The 24263-nt window shown below is 43.4% G+C and overlaps 1 protein-coding gene and 1 pseudogene across 2 annotated transcripts; one reads left to right on the plus strand and one right to left on the minus strand.

Moving 5' to 3' along the window:
• Nucleotides 1–478: 478 nt before the first annotated feature.
• LOC129827652 (protein phosphatase Slingshot homolog 3-like) lies at nt 479–23045 on the plus strand. Of its 2 annotated transcripts, XM_055888685.1 has the most exons (17): nt 479–667; nt 1228–1389; nt 3202–3239; nt 3462–3648; nt 4352–4467; nt 4691–4759; nt 6687–6752; nt 8365–8547; nt 11134–11227; nt 11601–11729; nt 12272–12318; nt 12443–12589; nt 12786–12986; nt 14616–14781; nt 19247–19642; nt 19752–19850; nt 19925–23045. In XM_055888685.1, exons 2-17 carry the CDS (start codon nt 1342–1344, stop codon nt 20117–20119), a joined length of 2181 nt encoding a protein of 726 aa, XP_055744660.1. In that variant the 5' UTR covers nt 479–667; nt 1228–1341; the 3' UTR covers nt 20120–23045. The 2 variants fall into 2 exon arrangements, with proteins under 2 accessions (XP_055744660.1, XP_055744661.1); XM_055888686.1 differs by having other exon boundaries at nt 479–1389.
• On the minus strand, nt 21268–24095 carry LOC129827272 (39S ribosomal protein L18, mitochondrial-like; annotated as a pseudogene).
• Between the last annotated feature and the right edge of the window lie 168 nt (nt 24096–24263).

Consider the following 24263-nt stretch of genomic DNA (forward strand, 5'->3'; position numbering starts at 1 on the left):
AGTTGTTTAATTTAAGAAGGCAAGTCAGTTAATAATAAATTCTTAATTACAATGATGGCCTACTGGGGAACAGTGGTTTAAGAGGAGGGCTGGCTTTCACAGGGACGTGATGAGCAATCAGTACAATATGAAGGCGGGAGTTGGATTAAAAGTAGGAATTGGAAGTCATTGGAGTGAAATACTTTCAATGGCTTAACTGCCTTGTTCAGCGGAGATTCGATCCACGAACCTTTCGGTTACTGGCCCAACCACTAGGCCGCCCCAAATAAATGTATCAATATAGTTTGCTAAAGGCATACATCAAATATACATCAATTAATATGGTTCTGGAAAGTAGCCTACACTAGAAATAAAAAAACAGAATAACTGGATTGATGCAGATAATTTACAAAAGTAAAATAACATCATTTTGAGAGCGATTAGGATATTCTTTATAATATAAATCGTGTCCTTTCCCCTTTAAGAGAACCATTCCTCCATGCCCCTCCTTGTAAGGGTATGTTTACTTTTCCGTGCCTATATGTTTTCTTCCTGGTTCCATTAAATAGTAAACTCTCCTTGACTTTGGATATCAGAGTGGAGCAACTTTTGCCAAAGCGAATTATTAAAAATAGCTGTCTATCGAAGCTGACTGCGTGTGAGAGAGAAGCGTCCAAATACAAAATAAGTAGGCATTTTGTCCGAAGCAAGGAATAGAGGAACTCTTGCTCGATCGTTCTCTATCACTTTCACGCTTGTTTTTAGCTAGCTAGCATGTGGATCAGTTGCCTATCGACTGTAAATTACGTCCTGACTAGCTTGTTAGCTGGCACAGCTTGTTGATTTGTAGTCGATCAACAGCACTGTCAACTCAAACATAATTGATGTTTTCCATATGACATCAACTCCATGTTCTAGCTTCTCAAATGTTGGTATTTTTCAGACACGACTAGTTAGCTAACTATTGTTTAATTGTAACTACTATATATATATATAATGTTTTGGGGGGATCTTTGCATGTGATGTGCACTCGAGCGCAGTATAACACACGATTATTTCATAACCATACGTGGACATTGTGAAGGAATGTTTGGCATGTCACTACAATGGCTATCTTCCATGTGATGCCTAACTATAACGTTACGTTTCAAATGTCCATTTGCGTCTCCTCCACTATCTAGGTTGTCTGCAGAGCATACTGTATCTTTAGAAACGGGTATTTGATAATCCGCTCCAACTACGTTCCAGATTTGTGATTACATCCTCGCCACCACGCCCACCCTCCCACATATTTGAGGAACCCCCCTGCCCGCGTCTCGCAAGGCGCTTGTGAAGAACCAGCGGACCAAGCCGTGCATTGCTATGGCTCTGCTGACCCTGCACCGGCCCCCGTCCATCTCCACTGCTCCGGTGAGTCCCCTTTCCCGCGCACATCTCAATGTAGAAATACTAGATTTTTTATTTTCCATGACATTGCCTTCACATCATAACACTGTGCGATTTGATGCACTGGCTACACCTGCTATTGCCTATTCATCCAGAATAAATTTTCTTTGATTTAATGAACAACAATCATTGCCTGAAGCTGTCAAGTGTCCTGCTTGATGTATTTATTATATTCTCGATGTCATCACGGCATTGTACCCTGTGGATGTCAAGGGTCTTTGATGGTCCCTGGTAGAGAAGATAGCATAGCCTCTGGAAGTAGGGATACTGAGGGTGCTTCAGCACCCCCTGATAAATCACAATAAATAAAAAAATGTGTTTTGTTATTTAAAATAGTTTAATATATTGTTCCACAAAATTAGTGCTCTAGGCCTTTATTACTCCTGTATGAGCGGAGAAAACTCCTCGTCAGCAGAGCGGAGAGCTATTTCGTACCCCCGTGCCCCACGCCTCAACAAAATATTTCCTCTGCACCCCCCCAGACAAATGTCAGCACCCCCACCGCAAAACATCGTCCATGCAGCAACAAAGCAGATAACTAGAGGGCACAACATGCCATAGATCAGTTCTTCCCAACCCTCTCCTCGTGGACCACCCAACATTTTACATATGTGTTGTAGCCCTGAACTGGCACACCTGATTCAATTAGTCAAGGGCTTGGTGATAGTTGACTAATTGAATCGGGTGTGATTTAAGGTCAAGGTACATTATGTCACAGTGTATCTGTATTTGTGGGTGACTACAGTAGTCAAATCTACTCCTGCTGCCTAACCCTTGATTCCACCACACAGACAGTGTTCCAAATGGTAACACTCATTCATCCTCCTTATGTCCTTATCATTTCTCCCCTCACTCTTTCTGTATTTCTCTTTCACTTCTCTTTAAACATTTTAGAGCAACTTTAACAGGCTCATTTAAATGTTGTTAATTCTAAGGCCTCTTTGGTATGTTACGAGTGTGCCAATACATCAGGCAACAGTTTCACTTTTCTGTTGCCAGCTTCCTCAGGCTGGCTGACATAACTTTGCCATAACCCCCCCCCCCCCCCACCCCTGCATTCCACTGTCATCGAGTCTTAAATCTCTACTACTGTTAGTTCCTTTTTTTTTCTTCTCCTTCACTCCTCCTTTGTAACCCACAATGCTCCTCTCCTGTCCTCTCCTGTCCTCCTCGTCTCCAGCACCCCTCTACTCTTTTTTTTCGTGTCTGTCTAGACATGTCAGTTGCATAACAGGTAATGTTACTGTCTCAAGTTTCACTCACTCACACTGCTAAACCCCACTCCCTCATGCATTCTGTTCTTACTATTTTTCCCCCCCTTTCTGTTGTCTTTTCTATTCCTCTGTTTCTTATCCCCGTCTCCCTCCTTTCTCTGTGTCCCTCGGTTTTTTAACTTCCGTAGTTGTTTCCTCTGCCTCTTATCTTTGTAGCTGCACATTTTACAAGTGATCCTGCTCATTCTTTCAGGACACGCCACTTTAGATTTCTGCTGTAATCAATGGAATGACTCTATAATTAAAGAGGTTTGTCACTCTGTAATCAGCGGACTTCATCATGTAACAAAAGATGACATATTTATCAGATTGTAGATTTTCACAGTGAAGAGTTTATAGCCTGGTCCCAGATCTGTTTGTGTTCTTGCCAACTTCATTGTGGTCATTGTCAAGTGAAGTTTGGCATGGCAATGATTGACAGGGAGTTTGCATGATAGCCCAAACGGACTGACACTGGCTAAAGGGTTAGTGAATTAATCATCTTTCAAATAATTTCTTGAAGGATGAAAGCATTCCAAGAAGAGGCAGACTTCAGAAAAGGTTTACTTTTTGTTGTTGTTGGCCTTTTGGTTGTGAATTAAATGTTTCTATAGTTTGGATAAAATAACTACAGTTGTGATATGTATGTTGTGAACATTTGAACTTGCAGAGAATGTTTTTAATATATAAATATATTTTTACAACCATTCCTGCACAATAACATAATATACAGTTTCACAGTCATTCATAATACAGGAATAATAATTAAATCCCCCATAACAGGGAGAGCTTTGCTCTGGTCAAGGGGGCCGTCCTTCTCTTGGAAGGAGAGAGTGAGGAGCCTCATGAAGAGACATCACCCAATCACTCTCCTTCACCCTTGAAGCTGGGGGGCGGAGCTTCAGACACACAGCATAGACATCTGCATGCCATGGTGTCATTACTAAGACCAGAGGACACTATCAAACTGGTGAGACCCATCAGCTGTCACATGACCACCGGTAGAATGTATAGAATAAGCATACAATAGATAGAACTGGCATTGTGTGATGGTTTAAACTTGGGTCATCTGTAGTCTGCATACCACAACACTGTGTTAGTGCTTAGATAATGCAAGTCTTCAGGTCTCTCATCAGCCAGGGTTACTCATCACTGTTACGTGCTTCACCAAACCACTTCTGTTACAATTGCATGACAATAACAGGCGAGATGCACTGAGTAATGTCATGTTAAAAGCATCTACTAATGGGTCACATTCATGTAATGCTTTTCACTAGGTCTCAAAGCACCTTACATTATAGCAAGGATTGTATCTCACCCTATACACCACCAACATGTAACATCCTAGATCTGGTACCAGATCTGTTCGTGCTCTTGCCAACTCCATTGCTTGTTGTCAAGCCCAAACATGTTTGGCATAACAAGGAGTTGGCGTGATGGTACACACAGACAGGCACTCATCCACTAGTAACATCCACCTACACATTCATAAATGCCCTTTACCCCTCTCTCACCCCTTATTATGCTTAACCGTTCGCTTATCCCACTGTTCTTCCCTCTCCTTCCTACCTCCCTCTCTCCCTCTCACCTCCCCCTCCCTCTCTTCTCCTACCTCCCCCTCCCTCTCTTCTCCTACCTCCCCCTCTCCCTCCTACCTCCCCCTGTCCTTGCAGGCAGTGAGGTTGGAGTCAGTGAGTCCAGTCAGAGTGAGGTATCTGATCGTGGTCTCCACCCTCGGTAACAAACAGGAGAGCATTCTCCTGGGCATGGACTTCCCCGACACAGACAGGTGTGTTCCATGCTGTAACCATTAACATGTTTCCATGGATACATCAGATGGGTCTAGACTAGAGAACGACTTGTGTTAAATAAGGTGAATGCACCAATTTGTAAGTTGCTCTGGATAAAAGCGTCTGCTAAATGACTTAAATGTAAATGTAAATGTTAAAAATAAATCTAGTAAATGTTGCCAAAACCGAGGGATGAAAACAGTCTGTCTCTGTGTCTTTCAGTGATCAGTGTACTATCGGTATGGTTGTGCCCATATGGAGTGCCACACAAGTGTACCTGGACGGAGATGGGTAAGAAGTGGGAGAAAACCCACTGCCGTTAGAAACAGAGAGAAAAATTGATGGATTTCCTGAGTGCAGGAGTCAAATGAGGAAACTAGGAAATAGCTAGCTGAGCCTGTTCCACGGTTGGCCTGGCATCTTGGAGGCTGGCCAGACATAATAATACTAATGAGTAATCTCTCTCTGTTTATGTACCTGAATTACATCTGTTTCTGTCACTATGTCGCCCCTTATGTCAACACTTTTAACATCTGCATTCATCACATACAGTGCATTCGGAAAGTATTCAGACCCTTTGACTTTTTCCACATTTTGTTACGTTACAGCCTTGTTCTAAAATTGATTAAATAAAATTCTCATCCATCTACACACAATACCCCATAATGACAAAGCAAAAATAGGTTTTAGAAATGTTTGCAAAAAAAAGAAGGAAATATCACATTTGCATAAGATTTCAGATCCTTTCCTCAGTACTTTGTTGAAGCACCTTTGGCAGTGATTTACAACCTAGAGTCTTCTTGGGTATGACGCTACAAGCTTGGCACACCTGTATTTGGAGAGTTTCTCTCATTCTTCTCTGCAGATCCTCTCAAGCTCTGTCAGGTTGGATGGGGAGTGTCGCTGCACAGTTATTTTCAGGTCTCCAGAGATGTTCAATCGGCCACAGGCTCTGGCTGGGCCACTCAAGGACATTCAGAGACTTGTCCCGAAGCCACTCCTGCGTTGTCTTGGCTGTGTGCTTAGGGTCGTTGCCCTCTTGGAAGGTGACCCTTCGCCCCAGTCCTGAGCACTCAAGGATGATCAATGGAAACAGGATGCACCTGAGCTCAATTTTGAGTCTTATAGCAAAGGGTCTGAATACTTATGTAAATTAGGTTTTTAAGTTTTAAATTTGTAATAAATTTGCAAAAATGTCTAAACCTGTTTTCGCTTTGTCATTATGGGGTATTGTGTGTAGATTGAGGAAAATGTTTATTTAATCCATTTTAGAATAAGGCTGTAACGTAACAAAATGTTGTAAAAGTCATTGGCTTTGAATAATTTCCGAATGCACTGTAAGTACTTTATAAAGGTTTGCTAGCAATGTGTTGACTGTAAAGTTTATATAGTGCTTTTGGCTGTTCTGGGATGTGGACAGGATTGTGTTGCTCATTGACCTGAGTGTGCAGGAGTGTCGGCTCAAGCAAGAAGTTTCCTTTTACCACAGATCTAGGATCAGATTACTCCACCTCCGATCTTAACTAGGAGTATGAAAGAGCTTTTGAGGACATGTTCAGATCTGGAGCTAAATAAAACCCCAGAAACAGCATTAGAGTTTTGATTTTGTAGCCCTGCCTGTTCTGTGTAGTTGTAATGTATAGATAATATGTAGGGTTGGGCTCTATCCAGATTTTCATACCGTTTCTGTACTATACTGGGGTATACGGTATTACCATAAGTGCGTACAAGGGGCGCTAATTAGTCAATTATAATAATGACACAAATATTTGTCTCACAACACAATTTAGGCAACAGGGATCTTTATCCAAGAGGGAATTTAATGTCTCTGCTGTAACCAAGAAGCTTGATCTTGACATCTAGACACTTAGCTAGCAAGTTAGCAAACCAAATATACAGCTGGAGCCCTGAACTGGATATGATTTTTTGACACATCTTAGACTTCTTATAGTTGTACTCAACTTTTATATTATTATTATTATTTTTTTTTAACGGTATTCAAATTATACTGGCTGTATTTTGAAATACCCCGTTAAATGGTATATTCGGCCAAGTCAAGTAATAGGGCTCACATGCTGTGTGTCTGTTTGATACAGACGGTCTTTGATCTCACACCCACAGACTGGTTTTCTGCCATCAGCAGGCTCACACAGTTAACAGTGTTCTCATTCTCACACCATCTGTCTTGCACACGTTCTCTCTCAATCTCCCTCCTCAGTGGGTTCAGTGTCACGTCAGCAGAAGAGACAAGAATCTTCAAGCCTGTTTCCATACAGACCATGTGGTAGGTTTTATTCAAGCCTGTTTCCATACAGACCATGTGGTAGGTTTTATTCAAGCCTGTTTCCATACAGACCATGTGGAAGGTTTTATTCAAGCCTGTTTCCATACAGACTGAGTGGGAGGTTTTATTCAAGCCTGGTTCCATACAGACTGAGTGGGAGGTTTTATTCAAGCCTGGTTCCATACAGACTGAGTGGGAGGTTTTATTCAAGCCTTGTTCCATACAGACTGAGTGTTAGGTTTTATTCAAGCCTGTTTCCATACAGACTGAGTGGTAGGTTTTATTCAAGCCTGGTTCCATACAGACTGAGTGGTAGGTTTTATTCAAGCCTTGTTCCATACAGACTGAGTGTTAGGTTTTATTCAAGCCTGTTTCCATACAGACTGAGTGGTAGGTTTTATTCAAGCCTGTTTCTATACAGACTTTTATTCTGTTTCCATAAAGTAAACACACACACACAATATTCCTTTTCAGTACTGTAATAGAATGACCTAGAACCTCTACGCTTTCATCTGTCATGGCCTTGCCACTTCCCTTGTCTAGATCCTGCAGGGGTGGGCAACTCCAGTTGTCGAGGGCCTTATTGGTGTCACACTTTTTCAGTGGTGTAAAGTACTTAAGTAAAAATACTTGAAAGTACAACTTAAGTAGTTTTTTGGGGTATCTGTACTTTTAGATTTTTGACTACTTTTACCTAAATACATTCCTAAAGAAAATTATGAACTTTTTACTCCATACATTTTCCATGATACTCAAAAGTACTTATTACATTTTGAATGGTTAGCAGGACAGAAAAGTTGTCTAATTCACACACTTAACCAAGAAAACATCCCTGGTCAATCCTACAGCCTCTGATCTGGCAGACTCACTAAACACATGTTTCGTTTGTAAATTTAGTCTGAGTGTTGGAGTGTGCCCCTAGCTATCGGTTAAAAAAAAATAATTATCTAAGAAAATGGTGCCGTCTGATGCCAATTTTTCTCCCCAATTTCGTGATATCCAATTGGTAGTTAGTCTTGTCCCATCATTGGAGGAAACACCGTACAAACTGGCGTCCTGTGTCAGCGTGCATGCGTCCGGCCCGTCACAGGAGTCACTAGAGTGGCCTAACCCGGACAATGCTGGGCCAATTTTGTACCGCCTCATGGGTCTCCTGGTTGCGGCCGCCTGCGACACAGGCCGGGATCGAATCCGGATCTGTAGTGACGCCTCTAGCGCGGCGATGCAGTGCCTTAGACCGCTGTGCCATTCAGGAGGCCTACTTTTGATACTTAAGTACATTTTAGCAATTACATTTACATTTGATACTTAAGTATACCTAAAACCAAATACTTTTAGACTTTTACTCAAGTAGTATTTTACTGGGTGACTTTTACTTGAGTAATTTTCTATTAAGATATCTTTACTTTTACTCAAGTATGACAATTGGGTACTTTTTCTCCATCCCTAGCCAACACAGCTGATTAATCAAATTGCATTCTAAACTGAAGATCATGATTAGGTGATTATTGGAGTCAGGTGTGTTAACTGGGGCAAAACTGTGACACCAATCAGGCCCTCAAGGACTGGAATTGCCCACCCCTGCACCTAATGTGTCTGTCGCTGTCCCCAGGTCAGTGTTGCAGGCGCTGCATGGCTGCTGTGAGCGGGCGGTGAAGGGTGCAGTGATTCCAGGCTGTGGGCTGGACTGGGCCCAACACTACTATGGGCATGTGGAGTCTAATCGCCTCTGTCTAAACGAGTGGGGAGCCATGACAGGCCTGGAGTCAATTAGGAGGGACAGCGCCGGACAGAGGTGTGTGCACGTGTCTCTATTTATTTTTGACACCCTAGGGGGCGCGGCAATGCTGCCTGACCCTGAGCTCACCTGCGTGAATTGTTTGTTTTTTATATTGTTTGTTTTTATAGTTATATCATTACATTTTGTTTCGTTTTATCGACATCAAAGTGTGTCGCAAGTTTAACAGTGTATATTGTTTGTGGCATGTGTGACGACCTTAATTCTAATTGCAGTAAAATGCGGAAAACGTTACAATCACTACCGGAGGTTGTAGAGATTCAGTGAGTAAATCAACCACCATCACCTACTCTCATGAGTCTATGCTCTCTTTCCGAGATAAAGTTCACACTCCTAAACAGCATTGCCTTGCCTGATGGTTGTTCTACAAAGTCAAAAAGGGGAACTAAGAGGCGAGGCTCAAGAGGTGGAACAGAGTATGGAGGCGGGGAAGCCGTCACCCGCTCCCGAGAAAGCTCACACCCAAACAGCATTACCTTGCCCGATGATTGTTCTACACAAAGTCAAAAAGGGAAACTAAGAAGAAGCGAGGCTCAAGAGGTGGTAACAGGAACAGAGTACGGAGGTGGGGAAGCCAACACCTGTTACTGATACCACCTCTTGAGCCCTGTGAAATGTGCGGTCATTAAATAACAAACTGGATGCGTTAGCGGCAAGGGCTACATTTGAAGATGACTGTAGGGGAAGTAATTTAATCTGATTTACAGAAACGTGGCTCAAGCAGGACCAGGCTGTATCACGACCGGTCGTGATTGGGAGTCCCATAGGGCGGCGCACAACAGGCCCAGCGTCGTCCGGGTTTCGCCGGTGCAGGCCGTCATTGTAAATAACAATTTGTTTTTAACTGACTTGCCTAGTTAAATGTGAACATTGATGGATACACTGTCTTTAGAGCAGATCGAGACAAAACGTCACAAATCAATGTATCTTTGTAGATAATACTTGGGCCACGATGTGTAATGTGATTGGACAAGTGTGTACCAGGCACCCATCGGGAACATTCTATCTACCACACGAGTTTGGACAAATTACCAATATTCTGGTCTATGTGCCTGGACCTAGGATAAAGTGGAGCAGAGGTTCTGTACATGCAAGACAAGCATGGGAAGGGCTTAATGCAATGATGGGAAGAAAATGGAGAATAATATGGCAGACTGTTCATCCTTTGTAAACGACCTACACTGGTTTTGTTAGAGACGAATGTAAACAAATAGGTGCGAGTATCCCCAAATCCTCTCCTGTCCAGATAAGAGAACGAGGTGGCCTCATGCTTGTTAAATATTAAGCCACACAAAGCACCGGGCCCAGACGGACTATGGGGAAAAGTACTGTAGGTCTGCGCCGACTGGCTCAAGGGAGTGCTCACACGACTGTTTCAACTCCTGATGAGAACCTGTAGAGTGGCAAAATCCTGGAAGGTGTCGACCTGCCTAAGAAGTCAGGGGCCAAATCACTTTCGACCTGTGGCCTTCACACCACTTTTGGACAAATGCGTGGAAAGGGTTGTTAGTAAGCACCTTAACCTTTCCATAGCAGATCAACTGAACCTGTTAGTTTGCTATTAGGCACAGAGGGGGACTGAGGATACTACCCTAACATTGGTGAACATGGTGGCTAGTAAGCTTCAACATGCAAAATCACATTTTATTTATTGATTTTAGTTCAGCTTTTAATACAATGCAAATACACACTGCTGAAACGACATTCAGGTCCAGTAATCAACGGAGGCCTCACAGGTTGGATGAAGAACTTTTTAACTGACCGCCTACAGAGGGTCCTCATGAATGGAGCCCCCTCTGTTGAACTGACCCTGAACACGGGTGCCCCAGGTGTGTCCTTTCACTGTTCTCTATCTACACTAATGAGCTGAAGATCCAAGGAAGCAATGTGAGCCTTTTCAAGTATGAGGATGACATGGCTCTGGTAGAACTCTGGATTTAAAAAAAACAAGGTAACGCCTGTTCTTAATCAGGAAATTAAAGGGGTTTGGGGTCAGCCAGGATGTTCTGGAGAGGGTGTACAGCAGCTTGGTGCATCCTCACGTTCAATATGACCGCCTGGTAATCTGAGAGTGATGAGCAAAAGCAAATTGACCAGAATAGTAAACACAGCCAGCAAAGTATATGGTCGATCACAAGCACATTTGAGCGTTCTCTTCCACAAGGCAACCAAAAAGAAGGCACCGGCAGTCGTTGGCGACCCCTCCCACCCTCAGTTTGAGAGGCTTCACTCTGTCCGGCACTTCAGAATGGCCAAGAAGAACATGTTCAAACATTAATTCGTACCTTGTGCTGTTGGACGACTAAATGCAAAGTAAATTGTATCGGTATATGTACTTATCTATCCAGTGTAGTTGGGACAGCGGTCGGTTGTGAGTGAATGTATTAATGTCCTCTGTTAGTGTACAACATGATTGACTGACTGGTTTTAATGTGTATGATGTGAGAGTGTATGTGATTATTTTAATGGAAAGTGATGCCAAAGAAAAATGTCCATCCTGGATGGACAAAGTTTTATTCTATGTTTGTGTGTTGGTGAACTGTGTAAGGGGAACCGGGTAGTGATACTCTTGTCTCTGCACAGCTCGACGGAGAGGGTGTCTGTGGAGAGGCAGATCAAAGAGGAACTCCGAGACATCATGAGAACAGAGGACCTGGAGAACATCACCTCCAAACAGGTACCACAGAGAAGGACAAGACGATGGGATGTTATATATTGGAACAAGCCCCAAAGTATGCAAGAAGACCAATACTTGTCACGGACAAACAATGGCTGACATAGCTGTCTGAAATACAAGTAGAAGTAAATCAATTGTCTGGTAATATAGAGGCAGTCTGTCTACAGTCTGTGACCTAAATTAATGACTTTAAGAGTCTTGTGTCCGGATCTATGACACCTCACTTGTAACACAAGCCAATTAAACCAGCCAAGTCACAACCAGAGCTCAACAGCCCCTTATAACCTCATGGATGGATTGAATTCCCAGAGGGAGCAAACATGGTGTTGTGCTGTTGATCAGTTGGCCATCCTCTTCCTGTCTCCTTCCCCAGGTCCGCAGTGCCCTGGAGACCAGGATAGGCATGGATATGAAGAACTACAAGGAATACATCGACAATGAAATGATGGTCACCATGGCGCAGATGGACAAGCCCTCCAAAATATTTGACTATTTGTACCTGGTGAGTCCCATCTGACTGTCACATTTGACGTCTTGGCTTATACCACTCAGCAGTAGCCCCTAACCACAGCTCTGGAATCAGATGCCACTCAGCAGTAGCCCCTAACCACAGCTCTTGAATCAGATGCCACTCAGCAGTAGCCCCTAACCTTAATTATGAGGTTGTAAAGAATATATGACACTGGACCAGTTAAGTTGTAAGGAAATCTCCTCAGAGCTGATCATGACAGGAAGTACATTTTTAAATGTTTACATTTGAGTCATTTAGCAGACGCTATTATCCAGAGTGACTTCCAGTAGTGAGTGCATAGTTCATACATTTTGGTATTGGTCCCCCCGTGAGAATCAAACCTACAACCCTGGCATTGTATGCGCAATGCTCTATCAACTGAGCCACAGGGGAAGTGTGCTGCAACCAAGAGTATGACGCGTGACTTGAACTTCCCTTTTCAGAGCCTTGTGTTTACAGCTGTTGAATATAAAGCTCTGGCCCTCTAGTGTCCTCTCGTCTTCAGTGAATAAGGCTCTGTCTCTCTCTTTTAGGGGTCTGAGTGGAATGCTGCCAACTTTGAGGAGCTACAGAAAAACAAGTAAACCTTTCATTTACTGTGTTGGTGTGCGTGTGCTCTTGTTATTGACTTGTATAAGGTGCGTGCAAACGAGCAAGCCAAAGTGTGTGGTTGCTGGGTAACTAAGTTTCTGCCGATGTTTCAGTGTGGGCTACATCCTGAACATTACGCGGGAGATCGATAACTTCTTCCCAGAGTCCTTCAGCTACATGAACATCAGGGTGTACGACGTGGAGGCTACAGACCTGCTGTCACACTGGAAAGACACATACACCTTCATCAACACAGCCAGGTAGTTCCACCCTCCTCCCCTCTCTCTCCTATACGTTCTCCCTGCATTGTACTCTAACGATATGGCTTTGACACAGATTTGTTTTTTCTAGAAATATTTTTTTACTGTTTGAATGTTTTGTAACTTTGTGCCCCCCTGGATAAACCAGCGACAGTCGCACAATGATGACACAACCCCTCTCTTTCCCCTCATACAGGCAGAGTGGCAAGGCGGTGCTGGTGCACTGTAAGATGGGCGTGTCTCGCTCTGGGTCCACGGTGGTGGCGTACGCCATGAAGCAGCAGCGCTGGCCCCTGGAGGTGGCTCTGTCCTACGTCAGGGACCGCAGGCCCATTGTCCAGCCCAACGTCGGCTTCATGAAGCAACTGCACACCTACAGCGGCATCCTTAACGCCAGGTCAGCATATTCATTTATCGTGTTTGGTTTGTGTGTGTGTGTGTGTGTGTGTGTGTGTGTGTGACATTATTATTTTTTATTTAACCTTTTATTTAACCAGGTAGGATAGTTGAGAACAAGTTCTCATTTACAACTGCAACCTGGCCAAGATAAAGCACAGCAGATTGACACATACAACAACACAGAGTTACACATGGAATAATCAAACAAACAGTAGAAAAAATAAGAAAGTCTATATACAGTGTGTAAATGAGGTAAAATAAGGGAGGTAAGGCAATAAATAGGCCATGGTGGCGAAGTAATTACAATATAGCAATTAAACAATGGAATGGTAGATGTGCAAAAGATGAATGTGCAAGTAGAGATACTGGAGTGCAAAGGAGAAGGATAAATAAATAAATACAGTATGGGGAGGAGGTAGTTGGATGGGCTGTGGGCTATGTACAGGGCTATGTACAGGTGCAGTGATCTGTGAGCTGCTCTGACAGCTGGTGCTTAAAACTAGTGAGTGAGATATGAGTCTCCAGCTTCAGTGATTTTTGCAGTTCATTCCAGTCATTGGCAGCAGAGAACTGGAAGGAAAGGCAGCCGAAAGAGGAATTGGCTTTGGGGGTGACCAGTGAAATATACCTGCTGGAGCACGTGCTACGGGTGGGTGCTGCTATGGTGACCAATGAGCTGAGATAAGGCGGGGCTTTACCTAGCAAAGACTTGTAGATGACCTGGAGCCAGTGGGTTTGGCGACGAATATGAAGCGAGGGCCAGCCAACGAGAGCGTACAGGTCGCAGTGGTGGGTAGGATATGGGGCTTTGGTGACTAAACAGATGGCACTGTGATAGACTGCATCCAATTTGTTGAGTAGAGTGTTGGAAGCTATTTTATAAATGATATTGCCGAAGTCGAGGATCGGTAGGATGGTCAGTTTTACGAGGGTATGTTTGGCAGCATGAGTGAAGGATGCTTTGTTGCGAAATAGGAAGCCGATTCTAGATTTAATTTTGGTTTGGAGATGCTTAATGTGAGTCTGGAATGAGTTTACAGTCTAACCAGACACCTAGGTATTTGTAGTTGTCCACATATTCTAAGTTAGAACCGTCCAGGGTAGTGATGCTGGATGGGCGGGCAGTGATCGGTTGAAGAGCATGCATTTAGTTTTACTTGCATTTAAGAGCAATTGGAGACCACGGAAGGAGAGTTGTATGGCATTGAAGCTCTTCTGGAGGTTAGTTAAGTGTCCAAAGAAGGGCCGTAAGTATACAGAATGGTGTCCTCTGCATAGAGGTGGATCAGAGAATCACCAGCAGCAAGAGCGACATCATTGATGTATACAGAGAAGAGAGTCGGCCTGAGAATTGAACCCTGTGGCACCCCCATAGAGACAGCCAGAGGTCCGGACAACAGGCCCTCCGATTTGACATACTGAACTCTATCAGAGAAGTAGTTGGTGAACCAGGCGAGGCAATCAGTTGAGAAACCAAGGCTGTTGAGTCTGCCAATAAGAGTGTGGTGATTGACAGAGTCGAAAGCCTTGGCCAGGTTGATGAATACGGCTGCACAGTATTGTCTCTTATCGATGGCGGTTATGATATTGTCAATCACCTGTATGTTCACTGTACCCTCCATTCCAGTCAGCAGCGCCACAGTGCTCTCTGGAGGCGGATGTCGCGAGAGAAGAGAAAGAGGTCTGCTGCTTCACGCAGCAATGATGAGGACGAAGAGGAGGAGGAGAGTGACGAAGAGGAGGATGAAGAAGAGATGGAGAGTCCGGATGAAGTTGATGAGGCAGATAAAGAGGTAAAAGTTACAGAATGTTTATGGTTAGGATTAGTGCTGTGGTGAACATTACATATGGTCAGCTAGTAACTGTCATGCAAATGATTGCCGGTCTCATGGTAATTACCTCTAACATAAACACGTTAAGCATCTCCAAAGTATACAAACCGCTGATGTGTGCCTTTAGAACTACATTTTTTAAAGTCTAATAAATCCATTTAATATACACCGTCACAGTAAATCCATTATTTTAGGCAGGTCTTAAGAAACATGATATGAAGAAATGTATTTAAGAACAGAATTTCATATTCTGAGTTGGTCTACTGTATGTTATCTGGCTATGCGCCATGACAATGGCAGCCAAGGCTGTTCGTTTAGCAGAAAAGAAATGCTTATAATTCCCGTGACATTATTTTATGATTTTATATTAAGAAGACTATAAGTGAACATGGCTGAATAAAATACATTTTTCTCATACGATTGCCGAGGGAGTGATGACATGAAGCGGCTGTTCTGTGTTTAGAGTAAAAAGCTATCATGTGAAAGCTCAGTTTCTAGCCTAGACTGCACACGCTGTTAATTAGTCTCTTTCACAAGTAATAATAGTCTCACCCATCGGACTATTCTATATTTAATATTGTCTTTACATATTAGGGCTATAACATGTAGTGCGTTCGGAAAGTACTCAGATCCCTGGACCTTTTCCACATTTTGTAACATTACAGCCTTATTCTAAAATGGATTAAATCGTTTTTTTCTCATCAATCTACACACAATACCCCATAATGACAAAGCAGAAAGCCAGATTTTTAGCAAATGTATAAAATAACTGAAATTACATTTTACATAAGTATTCCGACCCTGTACTCAGTACTTTGAAGCACATTTGGCAGTGATTTACAACTTAGTCTTCTTGGGTATGACGCTACAAGCTTAGCACACCTGTATTTGGGGAGTTTCTTCTCTGCAGATCCTCTCAAGCTCTGGCAGGTTGGATGGGGATTGTCGCTGCACAGCTATTTTCAGGTCTCTCCCAGAGATGTTTGATCGGGTTCAAGTCCGGGCTCTGGCTGGGCAACGCAAGGACATTCAGAGACTTGTCCCGAAGCCACTCTTGCATTGTCTTGGCTGTGTGCTTAGTTTCCTGTTGGAAGGTGAACCTTCGACCCCAGTCTGAGCGCTCTGGAGCAGGTTTTCATCAAGGATCTCTGTACTTTGCTCCGTTCATCTTTCCCTCAATCCTGACTAGTCTCCCAGTCCCTGCCACTGAAAGGGGGGCGCGCCTAAGAGGGTTTTATAAATGAGCATCAACCAGTGGGTCTTGCGACGGGTATACAGAGATGACCAGTTTCCAGATGAGTATAGAGTGCAGGGATGTGTCCTATAAGGAGCATTGGTGGCAAATCTAATGTTCGAATGGTAAAGAACATCTAGCCGCTCGAGAGCACCTTTACCTGCCGATCTATAAATTACTTCTCCGTAATCTAGCATGGGTAGGCTGGTCATATGAATCAGGGTTAGTTTGGCAGCTGGGGTGAAAGAGTGATTACGATAGAGGAAACCAAGTCTAGATATTAATTTAGCCTGCAGCTTTGATATGTGCTGAGAGAAGGACAGTGCACCATCTAGCCATACTCCCAAGTACTTGTATGATGTGACTACCTCATGTTTTAAACCCTCAGAGGTAGTAATCACACCTGTGGGGAGAGGGGCATTCTTCTTACCAAACCACATGACCTTTGTTTTGGAGGTGTTCAGCACAAGGTTAAGGGCAGAGAAAGCTTGTGGGACACTAAGAAAGCTTTGCTGTAGAGTGTTTAACACAAAATACGGAAGGGGCCAGCTGAGTATAAGACTGTATCGTCTGCATATAAATGGATAAGAGAGCTTCCTACTGCCTGAGCTATGATGTTGATGTAAATTGAGAAGAGCGTGGTGCCTAGGATTGAGCCTTGTGGTACACCCTTGGTGACAGGCAGTGGCTGAGACAGAAGATATTCTGACTTTATACACTGCTCTCTTTGAGAGAGGTAGTTGGCAAACCAAGCCAAAGACCCATCCAAGACACAAATACTCCTTAGCCGGCCCACAAGAATGGAATGGTCTACTGCAGGTATTCCCAAACTGGGGAATGGTGTCGGGGGTACGCCAAATTAAAAATATATATTTATTTTTTTATCACATTTTCAAACAGTGCATTTCATGTTTTTTCGCCTGAGTAGCCTCGTTCCATTGCCAAAAATAAAATTAAACCATCTAGTGTTCAGCGAATTAACACAATGTCAAATACAGGTAGCCGAGTCAAATAATTAACATCCAATCACATTAACTGTTACACTCTTGCGGGAAACATTCACTCTTGCACAGACATTTAGAAACGAAACATGACAATTTGTAAAATAAGCCACGGGAGTTTTTTGAGCGAGAAGAAAGATGACTTTCGAGTAGTAAGACCTGTATAAAAGCAACAGATACCATTTTAATAAGGGTCTGGAAGCGTCTTATATGGTGAGCTACTGAGTGGCTAGGACAGGCAAGCCCCATACTATTGTGGAGGACTTAATTCTTCCTGTTGCTGTGGATATGGCTGGGGGAAAAGTCCCAAAAAACTATACAGACAATGACTTCATCAAACACTGTTTCACAACACATCAGTGACCTAGCATGAGATGTTTTGAAACAATTACTGCTTTGCATACAACCCAGTGAATTATATGCGTTACAGCTGGATGAGTCAACAGATGTGGCGGGCCTGGCACAGCTCCTGGTATATGCTGGGTACATTTATGGGGGGGTCAATTAAGGAAAACATCCTTTTCTGCAAACCACTGGAAACCAGGACAATATGAGAGGATATTTTTAAAGTACTGTACAGCTTTGTGAAATCAAATGGACTTTGGTGGTCAAGATGTATTGGTATCTGTACTGATGGCGCAAAAGCCATGACGGGGAGACATAGTGGAGTGGTAACGAGCGTGCAAGCAGTTGCTCCCGATGCCACTTGGGTACACTGCAGCATCCACCGAGAGGCTCTTGCGGCCAAGGGGATGCCTGACAGCTTGAAAGACGTTTTGGACACTACAGTGAAAATGGTTAACTTTGTTAATAAGCAAGGCCTCTGGACCCATGTATTTTCTGCATTATGCAATGATATGGGCAGCGACCATGTAACGCTTTTACAACATACAGAAGTGTGCTGGTTATCAAGTGGCAAAGTATTGATGTTTTCTTTTTAATTGAGAGATGCGCTTAGTTTTGTTTACTGACCATTTTCACTTGTCTGACTGCTTGCATGATGACGAGTTTCTCACACGACTGGCCTATCTGGGGTTTTTTTTTCTCTCGCCTGAATTATCTGATTCTAGGATTACAGGGACTCTCCGCAACTATATTCAATGTGCGGGACAAAATTGAGGCTATGATTTAAGAAGTTGGAGCTCTTTTTTTGTCTGCATTAACAAAGACAGACAACACACAGGTCTTTCCATCATTGTATGATTTTTTTTTTTTTTCTGTGTGCAAATGAACTCGAGCTTACAGACAATGTCAAATGTGATATAGCGACGCACCTGAGTGAGCTGGATCCGCAATTACGCAGGTACTTTCCCGAAATGGAGAACACAAACTGGATTCGTTATCTCTTTCATGCCCTGCCTCAGTCCACTTCCCGATATCTGAACAAGAGAGCCTTATCGAAATTGCAGCAAGCAGTTCTGTGAAAATGTAATCAGAAGCCACTGCCAGGCTTCTGGATTGGGCTGCGCTCAGTTTCATCGTGCCATTAAGACACTGATGCTCTTTGCAACCACGTACTTATGTGAGATTGGCTTCTCGGCCCTCACTAGCATGAAAACTAAATACAGGCACAGACTGCGTGTGGAAAATGATTTAAGACTGAGACTCTCTCCAATACAACCCAACATTGCAGAGTTGTGCATCCTTTCAAGCACACCCTTCTCATTAACCTGTTGTGAGTTACTCAGATTTTTTTATGAAAAAATAAGGTTTTATATGTAAGATGGCTAAATAAAGAGCAAAATTATTATTATTGCCCTGGTCCTATAAGAGCTCTTTGTCACTTCCCACGAGCCGGGTTGTGACAAACTCGCACTCATTCTAATGTTTAATAAATGTATTGTGGTGTGTGTATGGGGCAGGCTTACAATGATGGCAAAATAACATTTGAGTGCGCTGACCCTGGTGCTAGAGCGCAACTGGAGGTTGAATGTTTGAAGGGGTACGGGACTATAAAAAGTTTAGGAACCACTGGTCTACCATATCAAAAGCTTTGGCCAAGTCAATGAAAATAGCAGCACAACATTGCTTAGACTCAAGGGCAATGGTGACATCATTAAGGTCATTACTCGTGACAGTCACCGTAACAGCCCTAGTTAGGATGATATTATCAAGATCCGGATTATTTGGTTTTTGTGAATCCTTTGAGGTGCAATCAAAAGACTTCTTTCTCAATCTCTGTTTTGACTAGGTATTTGAAGAGCCTGCCCCCAAGGTTGAGACTGACGCAGACGCTTCACCCACGGAACCGGCCGCCTCACCCACGGAACCGGCCGCCCCACCCACGGAACCGGCCGCCCCACCCACGGAACCGGCCGCCCCACCCACGGAACCGGCCGCACCACCCACGGAACCGGCCGCCCCACCCACGGAACCGGCCGCCCCACCCACGGAACCGGCCGCCCCACCCACGGAACCGGCCGCCCCACCCACGGAACCGGCCGCCCCACCCACGGAACCGGCCGCCCCACCCACGGAACCGGCCGCCCCACCCACGGAACCGGCCGCCCCACCCACGGAACCGGCCGCCCCACCCACGGAACCGGCCGCAGCCAATCCCATCATCACTGTACACGACAGTGACAAGGTGGGCAACCTCTCAAGTGACATGACAAAACCTTCTAACATTTTATATTACATTGAACCAATGTCAAAACCAACCTGTTTATCCATCTTTAATATACTCCCTTCTCTAGGCGTCCTCTCAGAGCCCCAGTCGCAGTGGCAGGATGAACCTCTTCTCTCTCATGCAGTCCATCAACGAACTGGACAATGAGGACCTAAGGAATGAACAGGTAAGAGGTGTAAGAGAAAAGAAAGCAACCATTTTTCCTACCCTTTCTTACCTTTTTATTATTCGGCGATGTAGATTGCCAACAGTCACCGGCGGTCTCCAGGGCAGCGGAGGCAGAGTCATGGACGGAAGGGCCTCATGCATCAGAGGGCCCATGTGGATGTTTCACCTGAGCCAAGCAGCCTATCAGATCCCAGAAAATGTGAAGGGGCGGGGCCAAGTAAACCTGGGTCCAGGGAAGGAGATACCAAGATGATGGAAGGGCGGTAGAGGGGGAGAGAGAAGGGGAGAATGGATGGAGAAAGAGAAGCCTAGAGTAGACACTAATAGGAAGAGATTAAATGTTCTGCCTTCTTTCAAGCTATAAACATGAATCACCCAAAGGTATTTATATACATCATACTACTTAAGCCTTGTTCACACTGCAGGCCTTAAAGCTAAAATCTGTGTTTTTCTATTCTGTTTTGGAATACTGACTGTCCAAACAGCAAGTTACAAGTGACAAAATCAGATTTGTGTTTGTTCAGACAGCAGGCATTTGCTTACATGGCTACACTAGTTGTCATAGTAATGATGGGTGTGTGCGCGCGGTGGTGTAGGCTGATTGGTGGTGTAGCAATGAGTCCTTTTTGACTAGCCAAAGCAGTCAACTAGCACATTCACTAATTTGTTTGTAAACAATTAACAAGCTCGTTAGCTACCATGTTCTTGTCAAGTTGTCAACAGAGTGGCTAGCAAGCAACAAGATATGCCAAATGAGTCTAAAAACCATTAGCGGGCAAATAAATCCGATTTGACTGTTCAGAAGGGTTTCATGGCCAGGAATCTGATTAGTACCTGATTTCAACCCACCTACGAAGGTGTTTTGAAATATGTTTCTGTTCATACTGCAGGAAAAAGAACAGATTTGAATCGTATATGCATTTTTTTTTTGTTACTTCAAACTGCCAATGTGAACAAGGCTTTAGACTCCCAACTATCATAGCGTTATACACGGAGTATACAAAACATTCATTGGGGAATGGACTCTACAAGCTGTCAAGCGTTCCCACAGGGATGCTGGCAAATGTTGACTTCAATCCTCGCCACAGCTGTGTCAAGTTGGCTGGATGTCCTCAAACACAGGAAACTGTTGAGTGTGAAAAATCCAGCAGCGTTGCAGTTCTTGACACTCAAACCGGGGTACCTGGCACCTTACACCGTTCAAATGCACTTAAATATTTTGTTTAGCTGATTTCACCCACTGAATGGCACACAAACACAATCCTCGTCTCAAAAATCCTTCTTTAACCTGTCTCCTCCCCATCATCTACACTGATTTGAAATGGTGACATCAAGAAGGGATCATAACTTTCTCCTGGATTCACCTGTCATGGAAAGAGGTGTTCCTAATGTTTTGTGTACACTGTATAATTTGATTATTTAAGCGTTATTCCTTTTGCACAATATTTCCTTTTTGGTTCTTTTAATATTTCACAAACTGTTCCCCAACACATTTACACTCCATTGGTAGTGATGGCTCACTTTGTTTTATGTCACTGCAGTATTACGACACCAATAATTATGTGTACGACCAAAGCTTAGTATTTCTGGTTAGACTTACCTACTGTCACTGAAGTACATTATCATACCGCATGTGTAGTGTGCCCTCCTTCTCTCATGACCTATGACCTCTATGGTTTCATGATATCTATGCAATAATTAATTTGTATTCTCTGAATTTGAGGCAGGCAGTTCAGGTTGTGTATTTTAAGTGCCCTTATTTTATGGATTTTCTTTTTTTTAAAGGCACATACAAGCTAGATCTTTTTACTTTATGAAAATGGCATGCTAATTCATGCTGGCTCAATGATCCAAAACTTGAATTTTCTCACTGAGGTTTCAAAATAGTAATAATGAGTGACTGTTTTAAGCTGTGTTATTATTCTGGACCAATTCATGACCAATTCAAGGGCACCAGACTGTGACAATGTGTTCCTCTGTGCCAATGAACTTTCTGTCCTTGAGTTTTAGGGCCCAATTCAATCAGATCTGCTTCAGCAGACAGCCGCGTAGCTAATGTTTTGACGGTGTTGGAGGTGGAACTGCGTTAGAGCTGTCAAATTCACAACTGGCTCCCAGCATGCAGTCGCATTAAGAAAAAACCCATGCAGACTTGTTTACAAGTTCGAACACTGGAATGTGAGATGTAATCTACACCTTGATTATGCTGATAGAAATCCTCATTATTTTGTTTGATGATTTTTCAATTAGATTTTTTAATTATTTCTATATAGCCTTCACTTTCTCATTCTGAACTTCTAACGTGAGTGCGGCGGATGTGGCTTTGTTACAATGATCGAGCAGCTGCTCACTGACTTGACAGTTCCACTCACCTGCGACACCACCAAAACATCCGCTAAGCGGTTGCCTGCTATCGCCGGTTAACGCTTGAACTGATTGAATATAGGCCTTAATCTAAGACAACAGATTTGAGGATCATTAGAAAACTCGTACCCTCTTTTTAAATCTTGGGTGTTAAATCCCTTTAAATTATTGGAGATGTTTTAATTTTTTTTAATATTTCGCTGTCGTTCCACAAATAGCCTTGCTGTAAGAGTGCCTTGGACGTGGGACCCAAATAACCAAGTTATTACCCGAATACACAGACCCTGATTTAAAGTATTTATAATATCTACGGTATATTGCTATTTCTCTGAGCTGGTGGCTGTTTTTCATATTGATTAAAAGGTTTGTCTTGTTCCTTGCTTGAATGGGATTGTGTTATTATGTAGCTACTTGCATTGAATGCGTTCCTCTGTGTATGCCCTCTGACTTAGCTGATTATGACCAGAGTGCATGTTAGCATGATGTTGGTCAGGTTACAGTAGGGTTTTGAGAGGTTTGAGGTAGTTTTGGCATTATGGTAAGTTTCGGAACTTTCCTCAGTTAAACTGAATGGTTCTTCCGCTCTTCATGCTGATTTCTTTATCGATCCAATGGTTTTTAAAGTCTTCAGCTGGCTGTGTTTTTATATTCATCATTGAAACCTTCATCCCATTGACACTGCCTGAGCCAACCTCTGCTGTTATGCAATCAAATTGATCAATGACCTGTATCTGTCATTGTTCTGGATAAGTATTATCTCCCCCACTGTTTTCAGCACATTTGTTTACAGCTATACTGTATGAGTGAATAAATGTTTCAGAGTAACCAATGTCATGTTCATTTGTCTGCCTTTTTTTGTGTGACTTTTCTGTGTACAACAAACGGGGGGAAAATGATATTTTGTTGGTTTGGCTAAGAGCCTTTAGTGATGTTGATATTTACATAATACTAGTATAATGGAAACTTTTGGCCCCTAAAGTTAGGTCCCGATGAATTGTCGTGGTTCAGAGTAACTCCCTCTTTCATCGCTGTCCGAAACGACAACCTGGGAAGAAAAAGAAATGAAAAAAGTGATTAACATATCTCCCTAAACACAACCCCAAACAACATGAAGCCTGTTGTCACATATGGATGACTTGACAGTCCTTTGGTCAAAATCCCTAAACCATTTGATACTGCCTCTATGTACTGTCTCAAACATCCGCCTGTACTTACAGCATCAGAGCGGTACTGCCAGGGGATGTGTCTGTACACCATCCTAATGATGCCAGCCTGATGACACCTCGCTGCCACACAACGGGTGAACAAGCTCACGCTTCAGGGCCCACTCTTTGGTGGAACATGACAGCACAGGGACTGGATCACTGTTGACAAACACCTGTTATGTGGTGCTGGGAGCGCGAGAACACCAACCTGAAGGAAATGGGGGTAGAAGCAAGGGATGACAGATTTAGAGAAGAGGGGAAAAAGGCAAGAGGGGTTATAAAAGTGTACATCTGTCCAAGTATGAACGGGCACAGAGGTAGCCACACCTATGGTAGAATTTTTGAGGGCCAAGTTGTTCTCCAGCCCCCTGTCCTTCACTGCTAAAGCCATTTGCTCCAGGTTCATGGCTTTATCTACAGTGGGCTCGGGTTGGTGCGCCGCCTGGCTCATACAACGGACTGTAGAGGGAGAAGATGGGGATTAAAATAAGAGCACGTAGGAGTAGAGCAGCTTTAGGAACATGCTAATCAAAAAGGTATTTTCATAAACATTAGGATTTACACAACACATTTGGCATCAACGGAGATCAGTATTTTCTTACCCCATTTGAGATAATGGTTGATTACAGAACCACTCAGCTCGCACATTGACTTAATTCACCCAACACTGCCATCTCGTTCCGTATGTGGTCATATATGATTAAAGTTCAGACTATACTTGATCCTCCACTGTAGCGACTCAAAAGAGAAACCAATTACAGTAGATATTATTCAATAAACATTCGCCTTGACATGTGCCGCCATCTTTTACACTTTACATTGACCACTTCCTTTTTCATCAC

This window comes from Salvelinus fontinalis, chromosome 29 (genome assembly GCF_029448725.1).
Source record: "Salvelinus fontinalis isolate EN_2023a chromosome 29, ASM2944872v1, whole genome shotgun sequence".
NCBI classification, from domain to species: Eukaryota; Metazoa; Chordata; class Actinopteri; order Salmoniformes; family Salmonidae; genus Salvelinus; species Salvelinus fontinalis.